This window comes from Caloenas nicobarica, chromosome 8 (assembly GCF_036013445.1).
Source record: "Caloenas nicobarica isolate bCalNic1 chromosome 8, bCalNic1.hap1, whole genome shotgun sequence".
Classification (NCBI taxonomy): Eukaryota; Metazoa; Chordata; class Aves; order Columbiformes; family Columbidae; genus Caloenas; species Caloenas nicobarica.
In genome coordinates, this window is record NC_088252.1 from 3950980 (window position 1) to 3972505 (window position 21526).

General features: G+C 49.3%; 1 protein-coding gene across 2 annotated transcripts; it reads left to right on the plus strand.

The window, feature by feature from the left end:
• The first annotated feature begins 118 nt into the window (after positions 1–118).
• KY (kyphoscoliosis peptidase) lies at positions 119–18952 on the plus strand. Of its 2 annotated transcripts, XM_065640008.1 has the most exons (13): positions 119–146; positions 597–950; positions 2004–2066; positions 3578–3640; positions 5479–5553; positions 5714–5755; positions 6364–6414; positions 8045–8127; positions 8494–8602; positions 10344–10461; positions 14998–15186; positions 15808–15998; positions 17036–18952. In XM_065640008.1, the coding sequence occupies exons 2-13, from the start codon at positions 818–820 to the stop codon at positions 17935–17937; spliced, it is 2019 nt and encodes a 672-aa protein (XP_065496080.1). In that variant the 5' UTR covers positions 119–146; positions 597–817; the 3' UTR covers positions 17938–18952. The 2 variants fall into 2 exon arrangements, with proteins under 2 accessions (XP_065496080.1, XP_065496079.1); XM_065640007.1 differs by lacking the exon at positions 119–146 and having other exon boundaries at positions 518–950.
• Positions 18953–21526: the final 2574 nt, after the last annotated feature.

A 21526-nucleotide genomic window follows, 5' to 3' on the forward strand; every position in this document is an offset into this window, starting at 1 on the left:
GAGCTGCAGGCACCAGCTGAGCCCGGTTGCTAACCCGCACCGTCACCCTGCTTGTCCCCCATTTTTTAGGGCTGGGAGAATTTCTAGAAAGCCGGGGGTTTGCACGGCTTGTCCTTTTCGATTAGTGGGCTCACAGGCTCATGGGGGTAAGAGGGAGGTTGAATTGTTTTGGCTCCTTTGGGACAGCACCTCTCGCACCCTGTAATTCCCTTCGCTACCGTCGCTTTGCACGCCGAGCAGTCCTGCAAAGACTGATCCTCCCCGCTGCAAACGGCTGCTCGTGCCCCGTCTCTAGCCCTTTTTCTGCCCACCGCAGCTGCTGCCCTCCTCCTGCAGCAGTTATTGTTATTATTTATACTCCTAAGCATCCTTTAAGTTTCTGCCAGGGGAGCGGATCAAAAGAGTAAGCCTTTTAAGGATTTCTGCCAGCACCGGGGAGCGAATCCCCCCCAGCAAACTGCGCTGCTGAGGGATTTGAGCGTAGACAAGTGCTTAAAGCCGAAAAGGGCAGAGAGAGGGGAGAGGGAGCCGGGGGCACGCTCTGAAACCAGACCCCCCGTCCCCGGGCTGAAACGCAGCTCTTTCCTCTGCTTTAGGGAAACGGATCCCTCCTGCCTTTTCCTTTCAAAGGTGACTTGTAACCTCTTCATTAAGGTCGGCTTTGGCAGAAAACTCATGGTGCAGCTGGCCGGGCCAGCCCGCCGGCGCTGCGGCTCACGGGGGGAGCACGCTCGCCTTTCCAAGGGTGGAAAATAAACACGGGCCGCTCGCAGCGGCGGCAGCTCCGCGGGGAGACCGGTGCCCTGGCCGTGCTCTGATGGGGACCATGGACTTTAAGGCAGATCCCAGCGCGGTAACCATCAATTTGCTGCTTATTGTCCACCCCGAGGAGACGGCCAGCAAGCAGAAAGGGCAGAGGGAGAGGCAGACGGAAGGCGGCTGCGGCGCAGGTAACGTCCCGCCGGCGGTGGGTGCGAGGGACGGGAGGGCTGCACGTCCAGCATCAGCTGCCCGGCGGACGGTGAAGCAAAGCAGCAGCTTTGGAGCAGAGCTGGGGCTTTCCCCTCCCTCCTCCTCTCTTCTCTTTTCCTTTGCAGACATGCTGCAAAACCCCAAAAATCGCAAACATTTTTTTGTGGAAGCCCAGCGTGGCTCGGCTGGTCCTCCGGGCGCAGGAGAGCCCGTGCTGCTGCAGCGCTGCATGGCGCATGCTGCATGGCGCTGGGTGCCTGGCTGCGCTGCATGCACCCCAGGGTGCAGGAGGAGGTGACAGGCATGGATACTAATCCGAGGACCATGTTTGCACCTTGCTCTGTCCCACGGTGGCCCCGAGATGCGTCCGCGGGCTGTCTCGGCTGTGCAAAGGGAGCAGGGCGAGAGCTCAGCCGTTTCGCCCCAGACCCACACCTACTACAACAGAGTACGGGGGCAAAAGTGTTTTGTTTGAAGCGTGTCTAGGCTTTGTCTCCAAGGATGACTCCCCTGAGCCATTTATAGCTCCAGTTTGGGACAGTCTGCCTGGCTCAGCTCCTATCTTTCAGGGGATCTTCCAAAAAGCTGAGGCCGTGCTCTGCAACTGTACAGGGGACCCTCCCTGCAGGAGTAAAAGGAGCAAAAGGAGTATTTGTGCTCTAAAACCTTGGGGAAAAGCTAGATTTTCAGACAAGCAGTTCCAGGCTCACGAGGATAAGCAGAGCTAACGCAGAAGTTGTGTTCATGCTTCATCTAACGCAGCATCCAGCACCTACCCAAATACGAGCAAGTCCTATCGAAGCAACACAGACATGGACAATCGCACTTTCTTCCTCCTGGTATTTTATGCTTTTAGCAACAGGAGGTGCAGCAGATGCTGCAGATGAGGCAGGGAAGGTGGATCCCGATGACACCCAGGTTCAGCTGGGGTGGTGGGTTACAGGAAGGTTTTTGGGGTGCTTGGCCTCCTGGCAGTGCCAGCACCTCATTCCAGGAGGACAGCCTGCCAATCTCACGTTTGTATTTTATAGGTTTGCAGGATGACGGAAATGGCAACAGCAGATCGCAGCCACCCCAGCAGAGAGACCTTAACGGTACGTCATCTTCGCACTCTGCTCTTCGACTACCCACACTACGCAAAACCCACTTGCAAGCTTTTAGCACCCAGCTGTGCCTCTCCAGCGTAAACGGGCTTGAAACAACCCATCCCTTTTCCCAGCGCTTTGGGGGCCATGTGCCATGGCATGTGTCCCCTCCACGGTCTCCTCGCCCCATGCCCATGGGTGGCACTGCAGAGCCCGTGCCCAGGGACCCTCCTGCACGCTGCCGTGGAGCTCGCTCAGATTTCAGGTGCGCGGAGCTCTTATGTTTCACAGCCAGCTGATGACAGGGGGGAAATTCAGTGCCCCAAATCGCTCAGGTTGCAGATCCAGCTTCCAGAGCCTTCCCCAGCATTCACACAGCTTAACCAGGGTCCGGGGTGTACGAGAAACCTTCGGGGTTTCAACCATCTATCCACCACCCTTTTCTGCATCTGCCCCGTTCAGAGATTGCTGAGCGCAAGGCAGGTGTGAATGCTCTCCAGGAATTAAAGAGCTGCTAGTCTTGAACGTTCCCCTGCCAGCTCCTCGCCCCTCTGCCCCGAAAGAGTTCAGAAGGAACATCTGAAGGAGTGACTTACCCCTGGCTGCAGGACCGCGATGCAACAGGACGGAGCAGCTCCCAGGGAAGGGAATCAGAGCACCCGACTTGCTTTCCTGGCAGTCTAAGCCTAATGTGGTGCCTAGCAGAGAAAGGCAAAGGAAAGCAAGACAGCACTTAGTTCTCCTGGTACCAAACAGTGGATTCTAGTTATTCCAAACAGGAGTTTTGCTTCCACAAGCAAAGAGCGGTTTGTAAAAGCCATTACGATGCTTGACAGGAGCCCTGAGCCAAGTGCCTCTAAAATCAGTGGTGGCTGGATGCTGCTCACATACCGTGAGCAAACAGTTTTGCATGGCAAGATACAACTTCGGGGCTTTTTTTAAAAAAATCTGATGGTCTCAGACAGCAGATAACAAAAACCTCCGCTCTGGGAAGCGATAAATACTCACTCTCTCACTGTTCCGTCGTGTTCAAGAGGGTCTGCAACCGGAGCTGCAGAGCACAAGTACGAGCCAGAGAACAGTATCAATCATTTCCCACTCCAACCTAGCGGCAGGAGTATTTGGTAGGCACACGGGAAACCTTTCCTTGCAGCTCTACCTTGGGCACAAGTTAAATCCCTGTCATAGTTACCAAGGAATTTGGATGCCAGAGGCACAAGCAGAGCTCTCGCTCCTCTAGCACCACAGGCGTTAATAAATTCCCCTGTAATCATCTTGGTGAAGCCTCTGACACCACCATATTTACAAACTGTGTGACACGAGCCTGGTGCCAAGGCCACCGAGGCCAACAGGCTAGAGCATCCCCCTGGAGCAGCCCCTGGACCACGAACAATTGGGCTTCGAGGCTGCAGAACCGAGTCAAGCTGTTTGTGTCGTTCCTCGCCCCAGTGCAAAGGCACAGGTTTAATTCAGCCTCCGCTCTCCGCAAGGCTCTGAGATGTTTTCCTTTGTCCACCCAGGCCGGCGAGTCTCCAGGGAGCCCCGCGAGAAGACACAAACCGTGACTCCTTACTCAAACGAAGGTAAGCGGTGACTCAAGGGACGATGGTTTTTCAGAGCGGGGCTTCAGCAAACTCCTGCTCAAGCTGATTTTCTAATAAAACAACCCTCAGAACAGCCCAAAAGAGCGAAAAAGCCCCACGCTGGCAATTCTGTGATCTTAAGCATGAAGAATTAAAAATTCCTGGAGAAACCTTGGGACCTTCAGAATGGAGCACCTGGGTTCCCATCGTCCCCCTGCCCACCAGGACATGGCACAGATGTAACCAGAAAGCATGATAACAACAAAGAGCAGAGCAAGTGTTTCTTTATGAGGGATGGCTTGATTAGGAATAGTAAAAAACACCATAGAAACATCAGCAGCCATTCCATACCATTAGTTTTTAAAGCAATGGGTGTAGCACTTGGAAGTATTTCTGTGGAATTGCGTATTTTCGTTTGTTAAACACATTTTAAACGTACCGAAAAAAGGCAATCCTCGTCACTAGATTGGTTTCTTGAAAACAAAGAATTTAAATTTATGGGGGAAAACGGAGAAAGTGGAAGTTGGCAAGAAAACTCACAAAAGCCCAAAGATAATAATAATCTTGAGAAATGAAAAAAGGACCCCTGAAAATATAAAAGTCATAAGGAAACGATCCTGTTTGCACAAAGTCATGTCTTTGAGAAACAACTTCATTTTACCTTCGAATTCACTGACAGGATACACCAACCCGCTCTAATCTTGACTCCTTGATATATGCGAGCATCCCAGAATTAGAGTAAAACTCTAGGATTTAAAAGGGTTTTTTTAGAGTTTTTACAGTTTTTCTTGCCTTCCGCTTTTGGGGCTTTAAAGGACATCAAACTTTTCTGCATGATCACATGAGATTAAAAAAAAAAAGAAAAGAAAAAGTTATTTCTAAAGTTAAAGTCTGCGGAAAAACTTATTTGACGAAAGTGCAGATTCTTGCCTAATTAGCCGGTTCTAAGAGCCAGCTTTCAAGGAAAACCCTAAATGTCAGGAGGCTCTGGATAAAACGGCAGGAGGTAGCACGTGCGATGGGATGGCAGCCCCAAGGTGCATTGACATCTTCACCTTCCATCCCCAACGTAACCTCTGTCCGATCTGAAACAGGGAGCCCATGAGGATGCTGAGGTTCGCCAGGCTGTAAAACCTTCTGAAATACTTGCTAAAAAAAAAAAAAAAAAAAAAGCAGCCTCTTTCAAAAAATTCAGGTAATTCTTATAAGACACTTGCTAACTTTTTTTCCTTGTGCTTCTCTCTATGAAGCTTCAAACACGAGAGCCCCAGGTTGTTCTGGAGCATCACGGCACATGGAGCACAAGTTCCACGGGACGCCAGGTCGCTGCCTCTTACAGGCAACGGCCTCTGCCAAAGATTTTAATGTCACAAGTCAAACCGTTTTCAGAGGTCTGAGCCTTTTTCTATTCGATTCCAAGAAAGATCAATGAAAGAAATTGATTCCCTGCTTACTGTATCTCCATCAAGAGCTGTTTAATATGCCGATAAACCTTTTTCTTTTAAGCTGCCACACAGTCCTCACTGAGGACCTCTGCTTTATTTATGATCTGCTTTATCACCTGTTAGGCTATAATGGGCTGTCTTTTATTTTTTGAGACTTACAAATCACATTGGAGGTGACCAGAGTCTTTCTGGCCGTACGGTTTCTCTTAAGGGCGCTTTGTTTTGCTGGGAAAGCCAAGCGCTTCGGTACATTTGCAACGGCCAGAACTGCCGCTTCTTTTGCTAAAGTTAAGAGTTGGCTTCAGCAATACCTCAACAAGCAATCCTGCCCTTCTTCTCCGTGTCCCGGTTAGATTTTCCTTTTCTTAGGGAGTCTGACATGGTTTCTTGCAGGAACCCAAGTGACGGTGGAGATCCATCCCAAGAACACCACCGGACAACTCATCAAGAAACTCTCCTTGGGAAAAGGTACAGACTGGGCTTGGAGTCCTGGCGGAGCGGCCGAGGGTGGGAGGGAGAAGGAGCCGCTTTTTGCAGCAGCGGGGAGGGCAAGCAGCCCCCCGGGAGATGCTGCACCCTGAAGCCGGGGGTTGCGGTGGATGCACTAACCATGCCGGGGTTGTTGCAGGTCCCCAGAGGCTGCCCAGCCTGAGAGGTCAGGACAACAAAGGTGAGGCTTTGCTCGGCCACGGCGCGTCTCTCCCTGCTGGCCCTCGCCCCAGAGCTTGTTCCCAAGAGGGGACAGGTCCCCACGGGGACCCTGGGAGGACACCAACCCCTATGTCTGCTCTCCCTGCCAGGCAGATGCTGCTGGACCCTGCCAGCACTTAGGGCTTGAGGAGCAAAATCCTTGGTCTCCTCCTCCTCCAGCCCTGGGCGGTGACAGTCTGGGGGACGCAGGGACCCTCAGAAATCCTCCAGCTGCCACAGAGCTCTGCGGGGTTATCAGCTAACAGCGCTGGAGCTCGGCTCTCCCTTCTTCCAGGCCTGGGGGTTTGGCCGGGTGCTGGGCAGGGGTTAGATGTCCCCAGCCCTCGGGCCAGAACAGGAGCTGCCTGACTGCTGGGGAATGTCAGGGAGGGGACCCGGGGCACACTGAGGTCCAGGCAGCTCGTATCGCCCCTCTGCAGGGTGTTGATGTCTGGGAACAGGCAAAGAAATGTCTCCGTTTCAGCTTTTTCCCCACCCAGTCCCGCTCCTCGCAATCATTTCTTTCTGTTGGTCCTTTTGCTCCTGCCAACAACGGCTCACCCCACGCTCCCTTCTCCAATTTTCCAGGTTTCCAGAGGACTGAAGCCCCTCAGCCACCAGGAGGAAAGGACCTGCATGGTAACTATCAGCTATCCCCTCGCTCCGTGCCGGTGGCACGGTGGGACACAAGGCAGGGCGGCCCCAGATAGGAAACCCATCGGTCCTACAAACCCTGTTGCAAGCCTTGGCTGAAGCGCACAGACAAGGGGTTTAATTTCCACTACCACGAGTAACGTTCGGCTTCCCAACCCCCTGTTCATAAGGATGGCTTTGGGAATGGCACCTGTGCCCAAGGGCTTCCCGAGGCTCCCGGCCGAGGCAGGTGCTCTGCAAACGGGTGCGACGCGCAGGGTTATACGAGCTACTGCAAGGAGCCTCTGCAGCGATAGCCTGACAAAGACAAAAGACAGACAACCAATTTAAAACCAAACCAAAAACATCCCGTTCCCAACAGGCAAAAAAGTAATTTTCAGAGCTGTAGAGAGTGGGAACCTTTAGACGCGTAAATCTGCTTTCTCTCTCTTTAGGTCAGCGTAATAGTCCTTTTCAGGGAAAAAAAACCACGAGATAAACAAAGAAGGCTGTTAAAGAAACAGATGCCATGTGCCGACACACAGATTTTCGCAGCACAGGCATGGGCAGTGGGTGCCTGCATCCCGCCTGGCAGGTCACACTGTCACCGGGCTGCGGGACACCCCAAAACTCCTCCCTGGGGCAGAGGTTTGCGAGAAGAGCAGGGCTTGAATTAACAAAACACCTTCGCAAGTCAGGAACAGACCTTCTGGCCACCTCTACAGCACCATTCATTCACCTCTCCCAGCACTCAGGAGTCACACAACAGCATTTTCACTTTGCAATCCTTTTTAAATCCCCTTTTTTCCCGGGAGAAACAACAATCTTGCAGAGATAGGTAGAGGAATCTCTGTAGTCCTGAGGGGCTTTGACAGCACATGGCAGCGGGAGAGGTTGCTGTAGAGCTCGGTTCTCTTTTCCCCAGCTCAGAAGCAAAGGCAGCGCTGAGCAGACGGCGGTCCAGGGGAGACGTCCACCCGAGACATCCGTGCACTGAGATAGCGCTGGATCGCAGTGTCAGCTTATCCAGAGACTGTTAAAAATATAAGTTATCTGATTAATTAGGGCAAGTGGTTAACCCTTCGTTCACACCGAGTAGAACTGGGAGGCTAAAGCCTGCGAAGATGCATTTTCAGTCCAACAGCTCCCGGTGTAACATCTCTCATGTGCTCAAATTTGCACAGAATCATGGCCCTTTACCACGCAAAGCAGTCAGTGCTTTCAGCAAAACTACTGGAGAAATGCAGCTCTTTGCTGCTGTTATATATTTTTTTTTTTTTTTTTTTTTCCTTAAGTCATGTTTTCACCAGGGTTTCCACAGCACAGATTTTCCCTGGTACTTCTGCCCTACATCTCCCGCATCTCCGCAGTATCCTGGGATTTTCGATGCTGTTACGCAGCGCCAAAGACAGAGGGGCACCTCCTGCCCCAGCACAGCCCAAATTATAGCAGACTAGACAGGACGGCTCCTGCTTTCCGTGCAGCTGGCAGGGACATCCTGTGAGCGCCCTGCTGTCCCCTGCTCCCTAAGCACCCGGGAGGGTCGGGCAGGAGCCCTGTCCCCTTCTTCAAGAGCACGGCCAGGAAAAAATGCCCCCCTCCCTTCCCCAGACAATGACAACTCGTTTCTTCCCAGCGTATCCATGGGACAAATCCTCTTTGAAATCCATGCCAGTCGATCTGCAGCAATTTGAGAAGCTGGATGCCTACGCATTAAAAGTAAGTCCTGCTTTTCCCTCTGTCCTCCTCCCAGCTCCCCTGCGGGGACGTTCCCTGAAACCCAGCTACCAGCACGAACAGCGGCTTAGCCTGAGCTGTCGGGGCATGTGCCTCAAAATGTCCCAAACAAGCAAAAAAAACCCCATTTCCCTGCAAATATCAGCCACAGAGAGCCCACTTCAGCAGGGAAACGATAACCAAAAGTACTTGCTCAAAATGTGAAACTACAGCCTTGTATTTTTATTTCTAATGAAGCTGGATTTAGAGCAGTCTCCTGGCAGGTGGGGTCTTGCCAGCTGTAGAAGAATAAGGGAGCATGGAACATTTCTTCACCGCAATCGTGCAATGTTTCCTCCTCACAAACAGGTAAATGTCACAAACAGCGTGGAGGAACTCGTTAAAGCCCTGCTTAAACAAGCCCGGACCGATCTGGAGAAAGTCCGAGCCATATGGATGTGGATATGCCATCACATAGGTAGGTCGAGATCTTAACTGAGAAGGCTGCCGTGTCACCCCCGTGACACTGCCACTGCAGTTTACTATGTCTTGTGGTTTAGTTTCACGCGCAGGGTGGGAGGAAGGCTTTCTGGGTGTATTTATCCAGAAATACATTCAGGGGTCCTCTCGCCATCTCCATTTCCATAGTCCCTCTCCCAGCACTGCCGTCCCTACAAGGTTTGTGTGTAAATGACTCCTTTCCATACGATGAGTCTGTACCTCCCACTCACCTTACTCCAAGGTGTAACCACACAAGCACTGCCCTAATCTCACGCCCACGGGGACCAGCAGAGCTTTGCCAGCAACTGCAGGCTTAGCACGGTTAGGTCAATCCCAAGCAGCTTTAATCTTGTCCTCAAAGACGCAGACTGCTGATTTCACTGCATTTCCGAAAACCGAGCATTCGCCCCACCCCAGCGCTGATCATTCAAGTCTTTACACCATTAACTCGTTTCTGGCCGCTGCCTGGGCCAGATCCCACCTGGGACAGCCAGTTTGGCTTGAGTCAGTCCATTTACCTGACACACGTTCACAAGTTGTCTCTGATCCAGGTACGCTGTGGTGTCCTCGCAATATTTTTCCACACCGTCTTGCCCCTGGTTGTCCTTCCTTCCTGCAGGGCCTGACCCCTCTTTACATGTACAGGAGATAAACACAGTGCTAGGAATTTAAATCGCCTGATGAAATAAACCCCTTCCCTGTGTGGATTTTAAGGGAAGTCCCTGGGTATCTCTTCCCACCCAACTCAACTCCCAGCCTGCGATGGACCGCTCGCTACCTCTAAGCAGCAGGGGCACTAAAAGCAATTATTTTAGCTATATTTCTAGCATAAGTACGGAGCCACATGCAGACAGCAAGCTCTCCAAGCAGCTTTTTGGGTGGCCGGGTGGACAGCCCAGGAGGAGAAGCCAGCCCCGAGCCAGCCACCAGCAAAGCCCCATAGATAAAAGCCAAGGGGCTGCAGCATTTCAAAGCACAAATACAGCGTGTCGCCAGCTTTTCCCCCACCCGCTCCTTCCACAGCATAAAAGGGAGGATGAACCAGCTGATGCAGCGTTCCTTAGAGCTTTGTCAGAAAAATACGCTCATATTTTAAGAAAGAGGTGATGGACATGACCAAGGTTGGGCAGTGTTGAATTAACCTTCCCAGACCAGTTCCTCAAGCTCTGTCTGAAGGAACCCTGCTGTTCTGCTTTTCTGCATTCATTCCAACAAATTAAGATTTCCTACGCTTCCAGGTATTAATATGACTCCCTCGCAACAAGTCATTTCAGGTATTTCCCAACAAGCTACTTTCCAGGTATTTTTAAATACAAATTGCTTGTCAAGAGTGCAAAAAGCTCAATGGTTTCTTTGGACAGTAGCATGAGTCCAACCCGTTCAAATGTAGAACTCTTTGCACCTTAACAGGACTGCAGTTCCCCCCACATGAAGACAGCCCCTGGGGAGTCCCACTTTCTCTAAAAAAGCAGATTTTTTTGTCCTCCCATTTGGGTTCGACTGCAGAATCCCAGCCCAGGCTTAGAGCAAACAGTGATGAGAGATAGACCTGGTCCCTCTCTGCCCATCACACCACCTTTGTGCAGCACACGCTACGACTCATTTCTCTTTGCTCACGCTCACGGAGATGAAAAGCAATGCAAGGGTTGCTCCTGCTGCCCATCGATCCCGTTGCCTCGGGCTTCGGGCTGAACTTTTGTCCGCGTTCCTTCCCGCAGAATACGACGTGGTGGGCTACCGCGACAAAAGCCAGCTGTCGAGCAAACCCATCGACGTGCTTCAGACCGGGAAGAGCATTTGCGAGGGATACGCGGAGCTCTTTGAACACATGTGCAGGTAAATTAAGTTCAGAAACATTCAACGCCAGGGAGAGTTAACATTCGTTGTCATCTCGGTGCCTTTTGTGTCTGCCTTTGCGTTGACTGATGCGACTTTAAGCAGGACGTGGAACTTGAGCTTTCAAACCACGCTGTGGAGAAACAGCAAGTCCTCGAAAGGTCAATTTTGCTTCCTCCTCCACCCCCTCCACACCCCCCTCCCCAGCATAATTTACTTTGTGCCATCTGCTGAGCTTCGCGTTGCATTAACATAATGGCAGATGAAAACACGGAGCTAATTCGGTTAGAAGCAGCTCGGTTTTCCCTTGGAGTATCTGTACGTGAAGGTTAAAAGCATGGCAAGACTTCAACAAGAAGGAGCGGCGTCTCCAGCACGCTCCCATGCAGGAGGCGGGCGCAGTCCCAGGAGCTTTCCCAAAGCCTTCTGGAGATGCCCTGTCCCCTTTTTACTACAGACCCCCCCCCGGACACTGCCCCACGTTCCCCGCACCGTTCCCGCAGCCAGTTTCAAAGCGCATCGCTGCTGAGGCTAATACTGCGGTTCCCATCTTAGAGCTATGTCGGCATTTAATAACTAAAATCCCTACAAAACCGTGTTGACTCCGCTGGGGATTAGTTGCATGAACGAGTGGGTTTTCCCCCCACAAAGCAGGAATTTACGACCACAAAACCATTTCCTCAAGAGGCAGCCCCTTCCCTGGCAGCGAGCACAGGTGCTTTGCATATGAACGCAGCACAAATCCCACCTCCCTCACATTTTTCCAACCCAGTAAAGCGAGGAGATGGCTGTTTCTCCAACCCAGTAGAGAAAGGAGATGCCATCGTGCCAGGCAACCCTCAAGCACCCCAAAAAGGAGCAGCACCTCACCTCTCACAGCTGTATCCCATAGTTTAGCTTAGAGTGAACGCAAAGAAGGTTCCTGGCAAGTTTGGAACCAGTCTTATGTTGTCCAAGAGGAGAAAACTGGGCCTGACGACTCAGGGACACAAGATTGGAAGGGGCTTCCTAATGCCAGAAAGCAACAGCGTACTTTCCAAAGAGCGTGGGCTTGCAAGGTGGCTCTCCCAGCAGAACAACGTCCATTTACAAGCTACCTTTGGAAAAACATTAAGATCAGTTATTAATTGGCATGTGTACGTAACAATTGGCTTTCCATACCATCCAAAAAGATTTGGGGAGGTTTTCGCCATGAAACAAACAAAATTACAGGGGAAAAGGACAGATTTTAAAAAAAAAAAAACCACAGAAAACAAAAACCCAAAAAACAGTGCCAGATGCTAAAGTGGTGAATGCTTCCAACCAATAACATGCCCCGCGATATCGGATCTTGCTTTCTAAAGAGTAAAATAAAGAAACAGGATGATGAAGTATGAATTTATAACTGCATCTTATATAACAGTTGTTAGCAGTGGGGGAAATTTGCATCTGTTCATTAAAAAGCATATATTTAGTTCATTAAAAGCATTAATCTTTCCAAGGATATCTTTTACTATTTACAGGCTCTGTTGATTTACTCTTAATTCCTCAGTTCCAGGTTGATTATTCATTTCGTGATTCGGGAAACCTCCCACTCATCCAGCCTTCTACTTTTGTCAAATACTAGCTAAATGTTTAGCTCCTTTCCTGAAAAACTATATAACCAAAGACAACACCCTGATTTTGCAAGGGAATCTCCCCATCCCTTCCTCTTGGGCACTGTTCAAGTCTCATGCTGGGTCTAAGCATAAAGGCAAGAGGCAAAGAGCAGACGTCTTTATATAAAGGTTTGCCAGAGACAAGTTTTTGGGGAACAAAGGTCTTTTAACAGGCCTTTTCTTCCTAGCTCCTGTTGAGGCAACTTTAACAACCAACCCAATTTGCCAGTCACCAGGAGTCCCCTGCAAAGGTCCCACTGAAGTCAAGGGCTTCTCAGCTGACAACCAACTCAAAGAGGTGGCATGGGCAAGTGAATCAAGGAGTGTAAATTCATGAATTCAATTTAGGGCAAAACCTGGCGGTCTGGACTTTGGGAGAAACTCGCTTACCAGGATTAACGATGAAAGCAAAACAACTATTTGCACTTGAGAGGGTCCAGCGCTACCTTCGGGGGCGAAGCTGACCGCACTCCCGACAGCGGGTCTGACCACTTCGCTGCTCCCTGTTCTAAATTAGTCTGCAAATAACCCAGGTTTCACATCCTCTCGCTTTTCCTGTTGTCTGCAGTCAGTAGCTGTTCCTTCCTTCCAGGCACAGGAGTGTACACCTACCTACCGCAACTCCAACCCATTCTGTCTCCCTCCAGAGAAGCCCGACTTGCTTCTTTTCAGATGAAAACATCAAAGCCAACCTGAAATCAAAGGGAAGGCGGCACCATTGAATTCCAGCGACACCTGTAGCAAGATCCAGATTATTTCCTACTGCTTTTGAAGCAGAAAAGCAACTAAACTTTTAACCTCCTTGCTGCACCCAAGCAGACGTTGTCAACAGTTTCTTAACAGTTCTTCCAGTCTACCCTGTGTTTAGGTCATCTTCTACCATCACATCGCATTTCTGGAGATCTTCTGAATCTTCTCTCTGCCTCGTTAATTTATCTGTATTAAGACATTTACACAAGAACAGAGACACGATCACCCTCTTCACCAGCACAGGTTTGCTCTTTTACAGGATGTTTTAGCCTGGTTTTTTGTCTGTCCATGATTAGAGAGACCCAGGTTTAAATGCTCTGACCTTTCTTTTGGGAACTTTGAACACATCCAAGCACAAACTCTTCTTGCTGCTTGGCAAACATTCACTGTAAGTGAGAGCATGGAGAGAATGATGGGCAGAACTTGTCCCTTAATGTTCTCTCTGAATCTCCCGGCTAACAAGAATGTCTAGAGAAGCCTAGAAGGATTACACACCAATCCCCATGAAATTTGTGGGAATTCGGTACTTAGCTCCCGCTAGGCCCCTTCGGATCAAATCTTCCTTAAAGTTCCCGGGCCAGCTCCAGGTCTCAGTTACACCATGTAAATCCAAGCTCTCGCTAGCCGTGTCCGTGGAGTTGCTCCAGATTTACCGCCCAGCTCCCCGCTAGAATTTGGCTGGCGGGCGGCTGCGGGCTGGCAAGGGCTGTGCAGACCACCTGCGACACCAGGTTTCTCAATGGCATTCCTTCCAGCCCTGCCGTGGCCGTTCTGAATAGCTCGTGTGACGGGCAGCGCCCCGCTACCGCTGCAAGACAGCCCGGGCTGGTTTTCGTTCGCTTTCTTGAATTTAAGAATTTAAGTCGATACTCTTAAGGTATAAAATAACAAAGCAACACAAAAGACATCCAAGCCTGGGTTTAGCAAGTCTGTATGAGAAGCTGAAGTGACCACCTGCCCTCTAAACCAGCATCGTCTCTGTGCACAAAGCCGTCCTCCCCAGGACACTTCTGCACTGCCAGCAACCAGCATCTCTTACCAGACCTCCACTTCTTAACGACCGTGCTAATTATCCTCCCCGTAAATATCACTGTTCTTCTGAGCTAAACTCACATTATGCAGACAATCTTGCTCTTGAAGCACGCACAGTTCATTACTTAAGGTAGCTGTTCAGTTTAACGTACTTTTCAATAATGAAGAAAAACATCAATACATCCTGCACAGAAGACAATAAGTGAAACATTTTTAGATTAATGCTGAAATAAGACGCCAGTGTTAGAATCCATTGCTATCAACAGCAGAGAGCTTAATAACACAGTGCTTATTTAAATCCTATTTACACATCAAGGCAGGAATTCATTATTTTTTTTTGAAAGAGACTATTTAATCTTTTGTACCCTGGGCAAGCACAAGCTCACTCTTTAAGGAAACTAAATCAGCATTCACAATCCCATGAGGTCTAAGATATCTTGGTGTCAAACACCAGGCCAGCGGTCACAGAGAGAACACAAGCATGAACAGACACAGTTCTAATTTATAATTACACGGGCTAATTGTGGACAGCATCACAGCGATTCCACGGAGTAACAAGACAGAGAGCAATTAAGCACACTTCATCTTTGTCATCCTCTTCTAACAGCGTTGAATTGATGGTGCAGACAAAACGAGAGGGAAGATGCAAAAACTGGACGAGAAAAGCCCCGTCACCCAGTGGGATCCTCCCTCCAAGCGCCTATGCAAAGACTACAAGAAAAAACAGCCCCCAACAGCCCAGGCATCGTCGCCTTGGGTCACCCTCACATGTCCACCCCACGTAGCCCAGCTCAGCCCCGAAAAACAGAGTCTCTACGTGATGCCAGTGGTCCAGGAGGAGGACGTGCCTGTCTCTAGATGCAATAGCCTCGACATTAGCACTGTAGGCTGTCACCAGACTCAGAGGTAGAGTTTGCAAAGAGAGGTAAACTTGCACTCTTGGACATTTAAGCCCCCTGGGACTCACCTGCAGGGAGGCGGCTGATGGAGTTGGTCCACTTGACCCACAGGACTGAAGTTCTGCAGACGTGCTGGCTGTCGTTCCTCGCCTCCTTCCCCAAAAGTGCACTGCTAGGCTGCCAACAGCAACCTGCTGCATCTCATTGTTTCCTTTTAGCATTGCAGGAATCCAGTGCATGAAGCTCTCGGGCTACTCGAAGGGGCACGGGTACAAGATAGGGCAGACCTTCACAGGGGACTCGGACCATGCCTGGAACGCCGTCTACCTTGAGGGAAGGTGGCATTTACTCGATAGCACCTGGGGAAGCGGTTCTGTTGACGATTCTCTCACCAAGTTCACCTTCAGGTAAAGAACCATCCTCTACATTAATACAGAAACCTACCCCGAAGGCAGAAGAAAGCTGATGGGTGTGATAAGAAACACCAAACAGTGACAAATTTTAGGTCCTACCGCAAGATCCAGAGCCCCGAGTAAGGTATTTGGGCTGCCTATACAAGGCATCGTAGAATAGTTTGGGTTGGAAGGTACTTCAAAGGTCATCTAGTCCAACGTACCCGTAGAAAGGCAATAGCCCTGAGCCTCATAATTGCTAAAAGCGAACTGGTTTTGCTTATCACACCTTCAGTTTATGCAATTCTTGGTGGTACTAGATTCATAGCTCTCAGCTGTCTGAGAGAAGGTGCCTCCACGCTTCCAAACAACAAGCGGTGCCTCCTTCTCTGTCAGGAGCCCAAGGTAGTGCAAATACCCTTGTTTTATCCAAAAACTCAGCACGTGCCCTGGAAATAGAAGACCAGAGCTCAGGTTCCTTCTCTGCCCAGAGAATTTCAAACCAAATGACCTTGGTTTCTGAGCAGCCCAAAACACCCTGCCTTCATCCTGCTGAAACCCACCACCCCAATGCAGCGGAGGAATTATCAGTTTGTAATTACTCGTTTTCCTTTAATCTCTTCTTTCTTCTTCCAGGTACAATGAGTTTTATTTTCTGACTCACCCAGCTCTGTTCATTAACAATCACTTCCCGGATAACAGTAACTGGCAGCTCCTTAAACCAACCCTGACGCTGAGAGATTTTGAGAACAACATGCTGCACAAGAGTAATTTTTACATGTTGGGGCTGCTGAGCGCACAGCCGGAGGCAGCTGTCATCCAAACAGGTAACACCCCACGCGGGGAACCTGCAGAGCATCCTTCCTTCACACCCACCGCTGTTGTGCGTGTAGAGAATTACATTTCCAGCTCGGTTCTGGCAAGCAGAGTGCACTTAGAGCTCTCAGGCCAGAGGAGGGTCTTTTTTCTTTCTTACATTTTGTTCAAGCTGTGGAAAATTGTAGTAGCCCCTGGGTCTAAATGAAAGCCTCAGCCAGCGGAGGATGACTGAGGATGAGTTACTCTCTCCACCAGCATCAGCGGTGCAGAATTAGAAGTACTGCTACAATATATTAGCAACTCTGGCTTGAAAATGGGATTAAAACCTTTTACGATGTTCCAAAAATTTGAGTTACTGAACAACGCATAAACAGGCGTTTCTTCATGCAATACTCAGCACCCTGAGCGAGACCAGCAGCTCTTTTCACAAAAATATTCAGGTAACAGCACTGAAGTACAGGGCCCACATTTAAGATCAGATTTTAAAAGAGCTGCAGGAATTTAACTAGTTAGCTAATTTATGAATGCTAAGAACACAGTTAAAACTTAACAGCAACAACAATTTAGGACTTAATGTTGTCTTCAAGCTGTTTGAGAACAGGCTCATAGGGAGGCAGATTATCTCCTATCTATGTACTGGAGGGTTCCTGCCCTTTCTCTGAAGCTTCTTGGAACAGCTACTGGACCAGCAATCAGGTCTAATCACATCTAATTTGGCCCTTCCCGAGCACATGGGCTGACGGTAATTTCAGTTATATTCCACACAGGCTCTCAGATTCTATAGCACCACAGCTCCATTTCAGCGTGTATCAAAGCAGGAGAAATGCACATCTCCAAAACAAAGGCCACTCGTCACTGTGTTCTTTTTGAGGGACGCTGGTCTCAGCAGAGCGCTGGCAAGCTGTGACCTATCAATTGCAGCTCTTTATTTTACTATTAGAGAAGCAGCAATTTATTGGGACAGATTAGTCTTCCTAGAACAGGGTGTACACGCAAAAAATGTACTGAAACTCTTACGCAGTTTCTTTTCTTTTGTATTTCACAGTAAACGGAAAAGCCTCTGTATCGGTGGATTGCCGCGCTGCCACGCTATTTATGTTTAAGCTGAAGGGAACAGATGAACACGGCTTAATGACTTTGAAAAAACACGGGATGAAGCTGGACATCTACCCACAGAAGACAGGGAGCCACAAGCTGCAGATCTTTGCCAAGCCCTCCAAAGCCTCCGAAGCCGTCTACGAATGCGTGTTGGAGTATGTCGTAGAGTGCAAGACCGTGGACAAGGCCATGCGTTTCCCAAAGGACCTGCACCAGCCGGTTGGACCGAGCTGGTTCACGGAGCGCCAAGGGTTCCTGAGGCCGTCACACCCCGAGCCCGTCATCCACACCAACGACGGGCGCTGCTCTGTCACCTTCACCCTGGGCAAGGACATCAGCGTCTTGGCCTCGCTGCACTGCGACAACAGCAGCCTGACGGAGGACGCGAGCAGGCGGCACATCATGCAAATCCACCGCGGGAACCAGATCGAGTTGAAGATCCATCTCCCCCATGCCGGGAACTTTGTCCTGAAAATCTATGCCAAGAAGAAGTCGGATCCTGGCAATTACGACTACGTCTTCAACTACCTCATCACCTGCCTGAACACTGAAGCGAAGTGGCCGGCTTTCCCGCAACGCTACAGCAAGTGGGCGGAAGACTACGAGATCCTGGAGCCGCTCTCGGGCTTGCTGCCGGCCAACCGCAACGTGCAGTTTAAACTCAAAATGCACGGGATCGCAAAGGTGCTAGTTCAGGCTAAGAACACTTACCGGCTCACCCAGAGCCGGGGCTACTGGGAGGGAACCTGCAACACATCGGGGTGCAGGGAGGTGTTTGTGATGGTGCACGAGAACGCTAACCACAGCTTTTACTCACACGTCCTGAAATACGAAGTGGAGACTCAGTAACAGCCCCGTCCTTGTTCTTTCACTCACCTGCACGAACCAACCTTTCCGACGTGCCCAAAACCAACACAGCTTCAGGAGATGGCTCATTCTCTCGATCAAATCTGTTCTTTGAAGGAACGCAGAACAACACTTGCAGGCTTTTGCAAGACCACGGGCTCAAAGAAGTTCAAAGCAGCAGAAAATCCTGTTCAGAAAGGAGCAGCAGTGGAAGAAATTAAATAAAACCCTCACCATGTTTCAGTAATACTGTCCAGACAAACACCGTGAAGAAAACAACTGAACGTCTGGCCGCAGGTCATTCTGTGCCAGCGGCAATTGCTGGTTTCCAAGTTTTGGACCATAAGAAAAGTCTTACAATGGCTACCCCAAAAGAATCCACCCACACCCTGGTTTTGAGCAGCAATACTGGACACGAGGAACTTCGGGATATTTAAACCGAGCTTCTGTATATCTTCAGTCAAGTCGCAAACTACATCCCGGGAGAGAAAAGTGTTAGGAAGATGACACAACGTGAAGTTTTCTTGTGCACTTCATTGTCTTACAAATCTCAGTGATACTGCAAAGTGACTTTTTACACTGACTCTTAAATATAATAACCAAAATCATTTTTACCTTTTTATATTAGAGTATTTGAATTGCAAACACTTTTTCTGCAATATTAAGACTGTAATTGTATCTCAAGCATATAGGTGTTTCCATAAACAAAACCACAGTTAAGTGGAGAATAAAATTGTCAAAAAACCCACTCCTTGCTCCAACTTGTCTATGCAATACTGCAACTAAAGAACTTAAGGGGTTAGGTGGAATGGCAGACTGAGTGACATTATTATCATGTAAAAACTATTTGGTGCTGTACTCTTGGAAAAGCCCTACATGCTCAAGGAAGAGGTGGTCTTGTAGTGAACCTCACCACAAATATCTTCATAAGATCAAGCAACATTTTCATAAATGATCCAGATGTCCGTAAGCGTTAGCGTGACCCGAGATATTATGTTTGAGCTTGAATTGAAAATAAACCAGTTACGTTTTTGCATTCTGTTTCATTGACCAAACGATATGAATTACTCCCTCTACCCCAGTCCCTGTTTTAAGCGGGTTGAGCGGGCGTGCAGGGTACCTGGAGCTGTGCTCCCACAGCAGAACTCTCAGCGAGGATGCAGGCGGCCGCGGACACGAGTTGCGGGTACAAACACAGCGTGTAAGCTAGAAGAGCTTGCTCTAGGAGGCCAGGAGTACGGCGATGCTTTGGGGTCTTCTTGTTCTTGGAGACAAGGCTCCATACGTGAGATAAAAGTAAGTTTTAAGTCCTCCCCCCAAACAGTTAAGTGTCTTTGCCCTCAAACTCCGGCAGCAGCAGCTCCTCCCTGCAGGAGCACTAACAAGCCTTGCGGCCCAGCAGGCATCCGCTCCCATATTGAACTGCACAGATGCAGAGGCAAGAGAGACTGGGGGATTTTTTGATTGCCTAGGACCTTGAGGGCTAAAGCGAGCCTTGTCTGCAAGCACAGACAGCCCTGGTTTATTTTGGTGCCTAGCAGAAGGAGGCTTTTTTCTTTGATCCCGTTTTTCAGCTCAAGGAGGACACATTTCAGTCACTTTCATTTCACAGGTCAAGCAGCCAGATATGTCACTTCTTACAATGGGAGGACAAGGAGGCATCCCACAGAGCTTCAGAACTAAAGAAAATAACTTTTTCCACATAACGGGGCCGAGGATACCAAACTATACACATGCAAGCAGACACTTGATGTTCACTTACATGTACACAAAGAGGCACGACGTGTGGCAAAGCCTCTCTCGGCAGGGTGACACCAGCATGAACATGGTCCCTGCCTTTCGCAAGGTCTCTCTCTAACCCTATGCTCTATTTCTGTCTCCAGATGGTGGGTGGGAGGGGGAAATTATCCCAAGGGAGTAGAGAGGACAGTTTATACACTACTGTCCCCTAGCTAACACAATCTCGGGGAGGATTCCCTCCTCTCCCTGCACAACGCTGCAAACCCCGGACACCTGCAATCACACACATCTACACGGATTCATTTAACCTCTCGAAGTAAAGACTGACCCAAAGCACTGTCACACCCATGGAAAAACATCTGTAGCACACTGAAGACAGACAGTCTGCAACAGCTTCCCACTCTCGAGATGCGATGCTGGTACAAACAGAAGTACTGCAAATAAATTTTCGCGTTTTTGTTCCAAACAGCAAACCAACATCTGCCTCAGCCCTGCGAATATGTAAGAAATTCTTTGGTGCTATCGAAGGCATGAGTTCAAAGACACACAAAAAACCCCCTCTCCAGCTTCATTAATTATGAAGCTGCCAGGGCCGGGTGATTATTCCAAGGGAAGTTTGACACTGCAAAGGCAGAGCAGAATGCCTGAGAAACCCTGCAGCCCCAGATAAAAGCACCTCAGAAGTCTGTACTTGCTGTGACATCTCCCTCCAGGATAAACAAGTCTTTTTCTCCTCCCTCTCATCAAAAATGCACATTCTTGAGCACAGCCAAGACTCTAACGCCAGGAGAACACCTCTGGGGCAGACTTCTCGGTTATCTCAGGACTAGCAGCTCTCCCATTCGGTAGAGTTCTTCCCTTGGCAGGTCTCAGGACTGAAGAGTTTCTGTAATCCCTATACCACCAAGAGGTGCAATGACTTAGCACTATGAATTCCGATCACTCCGTTTTGCAAACACCTTGTTTCCCAGCAAAGGTAAATTAAATATGTGTAGAACACGCTTTTATCTCTGGCAAGTGTACCTCTACGCTTCCACCTACTCACATGAACAAAGAGGGTTAGTACGCAATCAGATGCCGGTCGAGAGAAAGGCGCACGCTTAAAAACGATGCCGTGATGATGTTCAACTCATCAGCTTTGTTCAACCTCTGTCCTCCTGTTGTCCGTGCACAGCAACTCCAGAACCAGCAGCCACACGAGAGCCCACGACACCGTGCATCTGCAAAGAGCCAGTGGGGAAAGACAGAGCACAAACACCAGCACAGAGAAGCAACTCGGCAGTTCCCCTGTTGCAAATTTCACTCTTTAGTTCACTTAGATCAGATTTTTACAGCCCGCTCACTGAACAAAGTTGCTTATTACGTGTATTAGCAATTGATAAATACTGTAGGATTATAGCTGCTAATTAAACAAATGGATCATCTTCAGTTTCACTCTTCACTCTGCCAACATGAAGACGAACAGCCAAGTATCTCTAAAGGAAAGGGATATGGAAGCAAACATCACTAATGAGCCAAAATGTCTTCTAAACTTCTGAAAACACTTGGCGCATGATGCAACACTCAGTAATTTAACAAATGTTTAGGAAGCGTAACATGGTTTGTAAGGTATCATTTAAAAATGGTATTGCTGTCACCACTGAGGACACGAGGAACCCATAAGAGTTCTGGCAGATCCATAGGTTCACCTGGAAAGAGGAAACAACGGTTTATTCTCTTTCGCCATTCAGTTTTTGTCAAAATGCCCCATGACCAACAAGTCCTTGCTTGAGATCTGGCCGGTTAAGGTGGATGCTCCAAACATGCTTGTGTGTGGGCAGCTCTGAACAGGAACCGAGGCCAGTGCTGACCA

Excerpts from the sequence above, each read along its gene's own strand:
- KY (XM_065640008.1), top strand. The coding sequence starts at position 818 with ATGGGGACCATGGACTTTAAGGCAGATCCCAGCGCGGTAACCATCAAT. Across the intron at positions 3,641-5,478 it reads GACTCCTTACTCAAACGAAG|GAACCCAAGTGACGGTGGAG; the intron begins GTAAGCGGTGAC and ends GGTTTCTTGCAG. Across the intron at positions 8,603-10,343 it reads GTGGATATGCCATCACATAG|AATACGACGTGGTGGGCTAC; the intron begins GTAGGTCGAGAT and ends TCCTTCCCGCAG.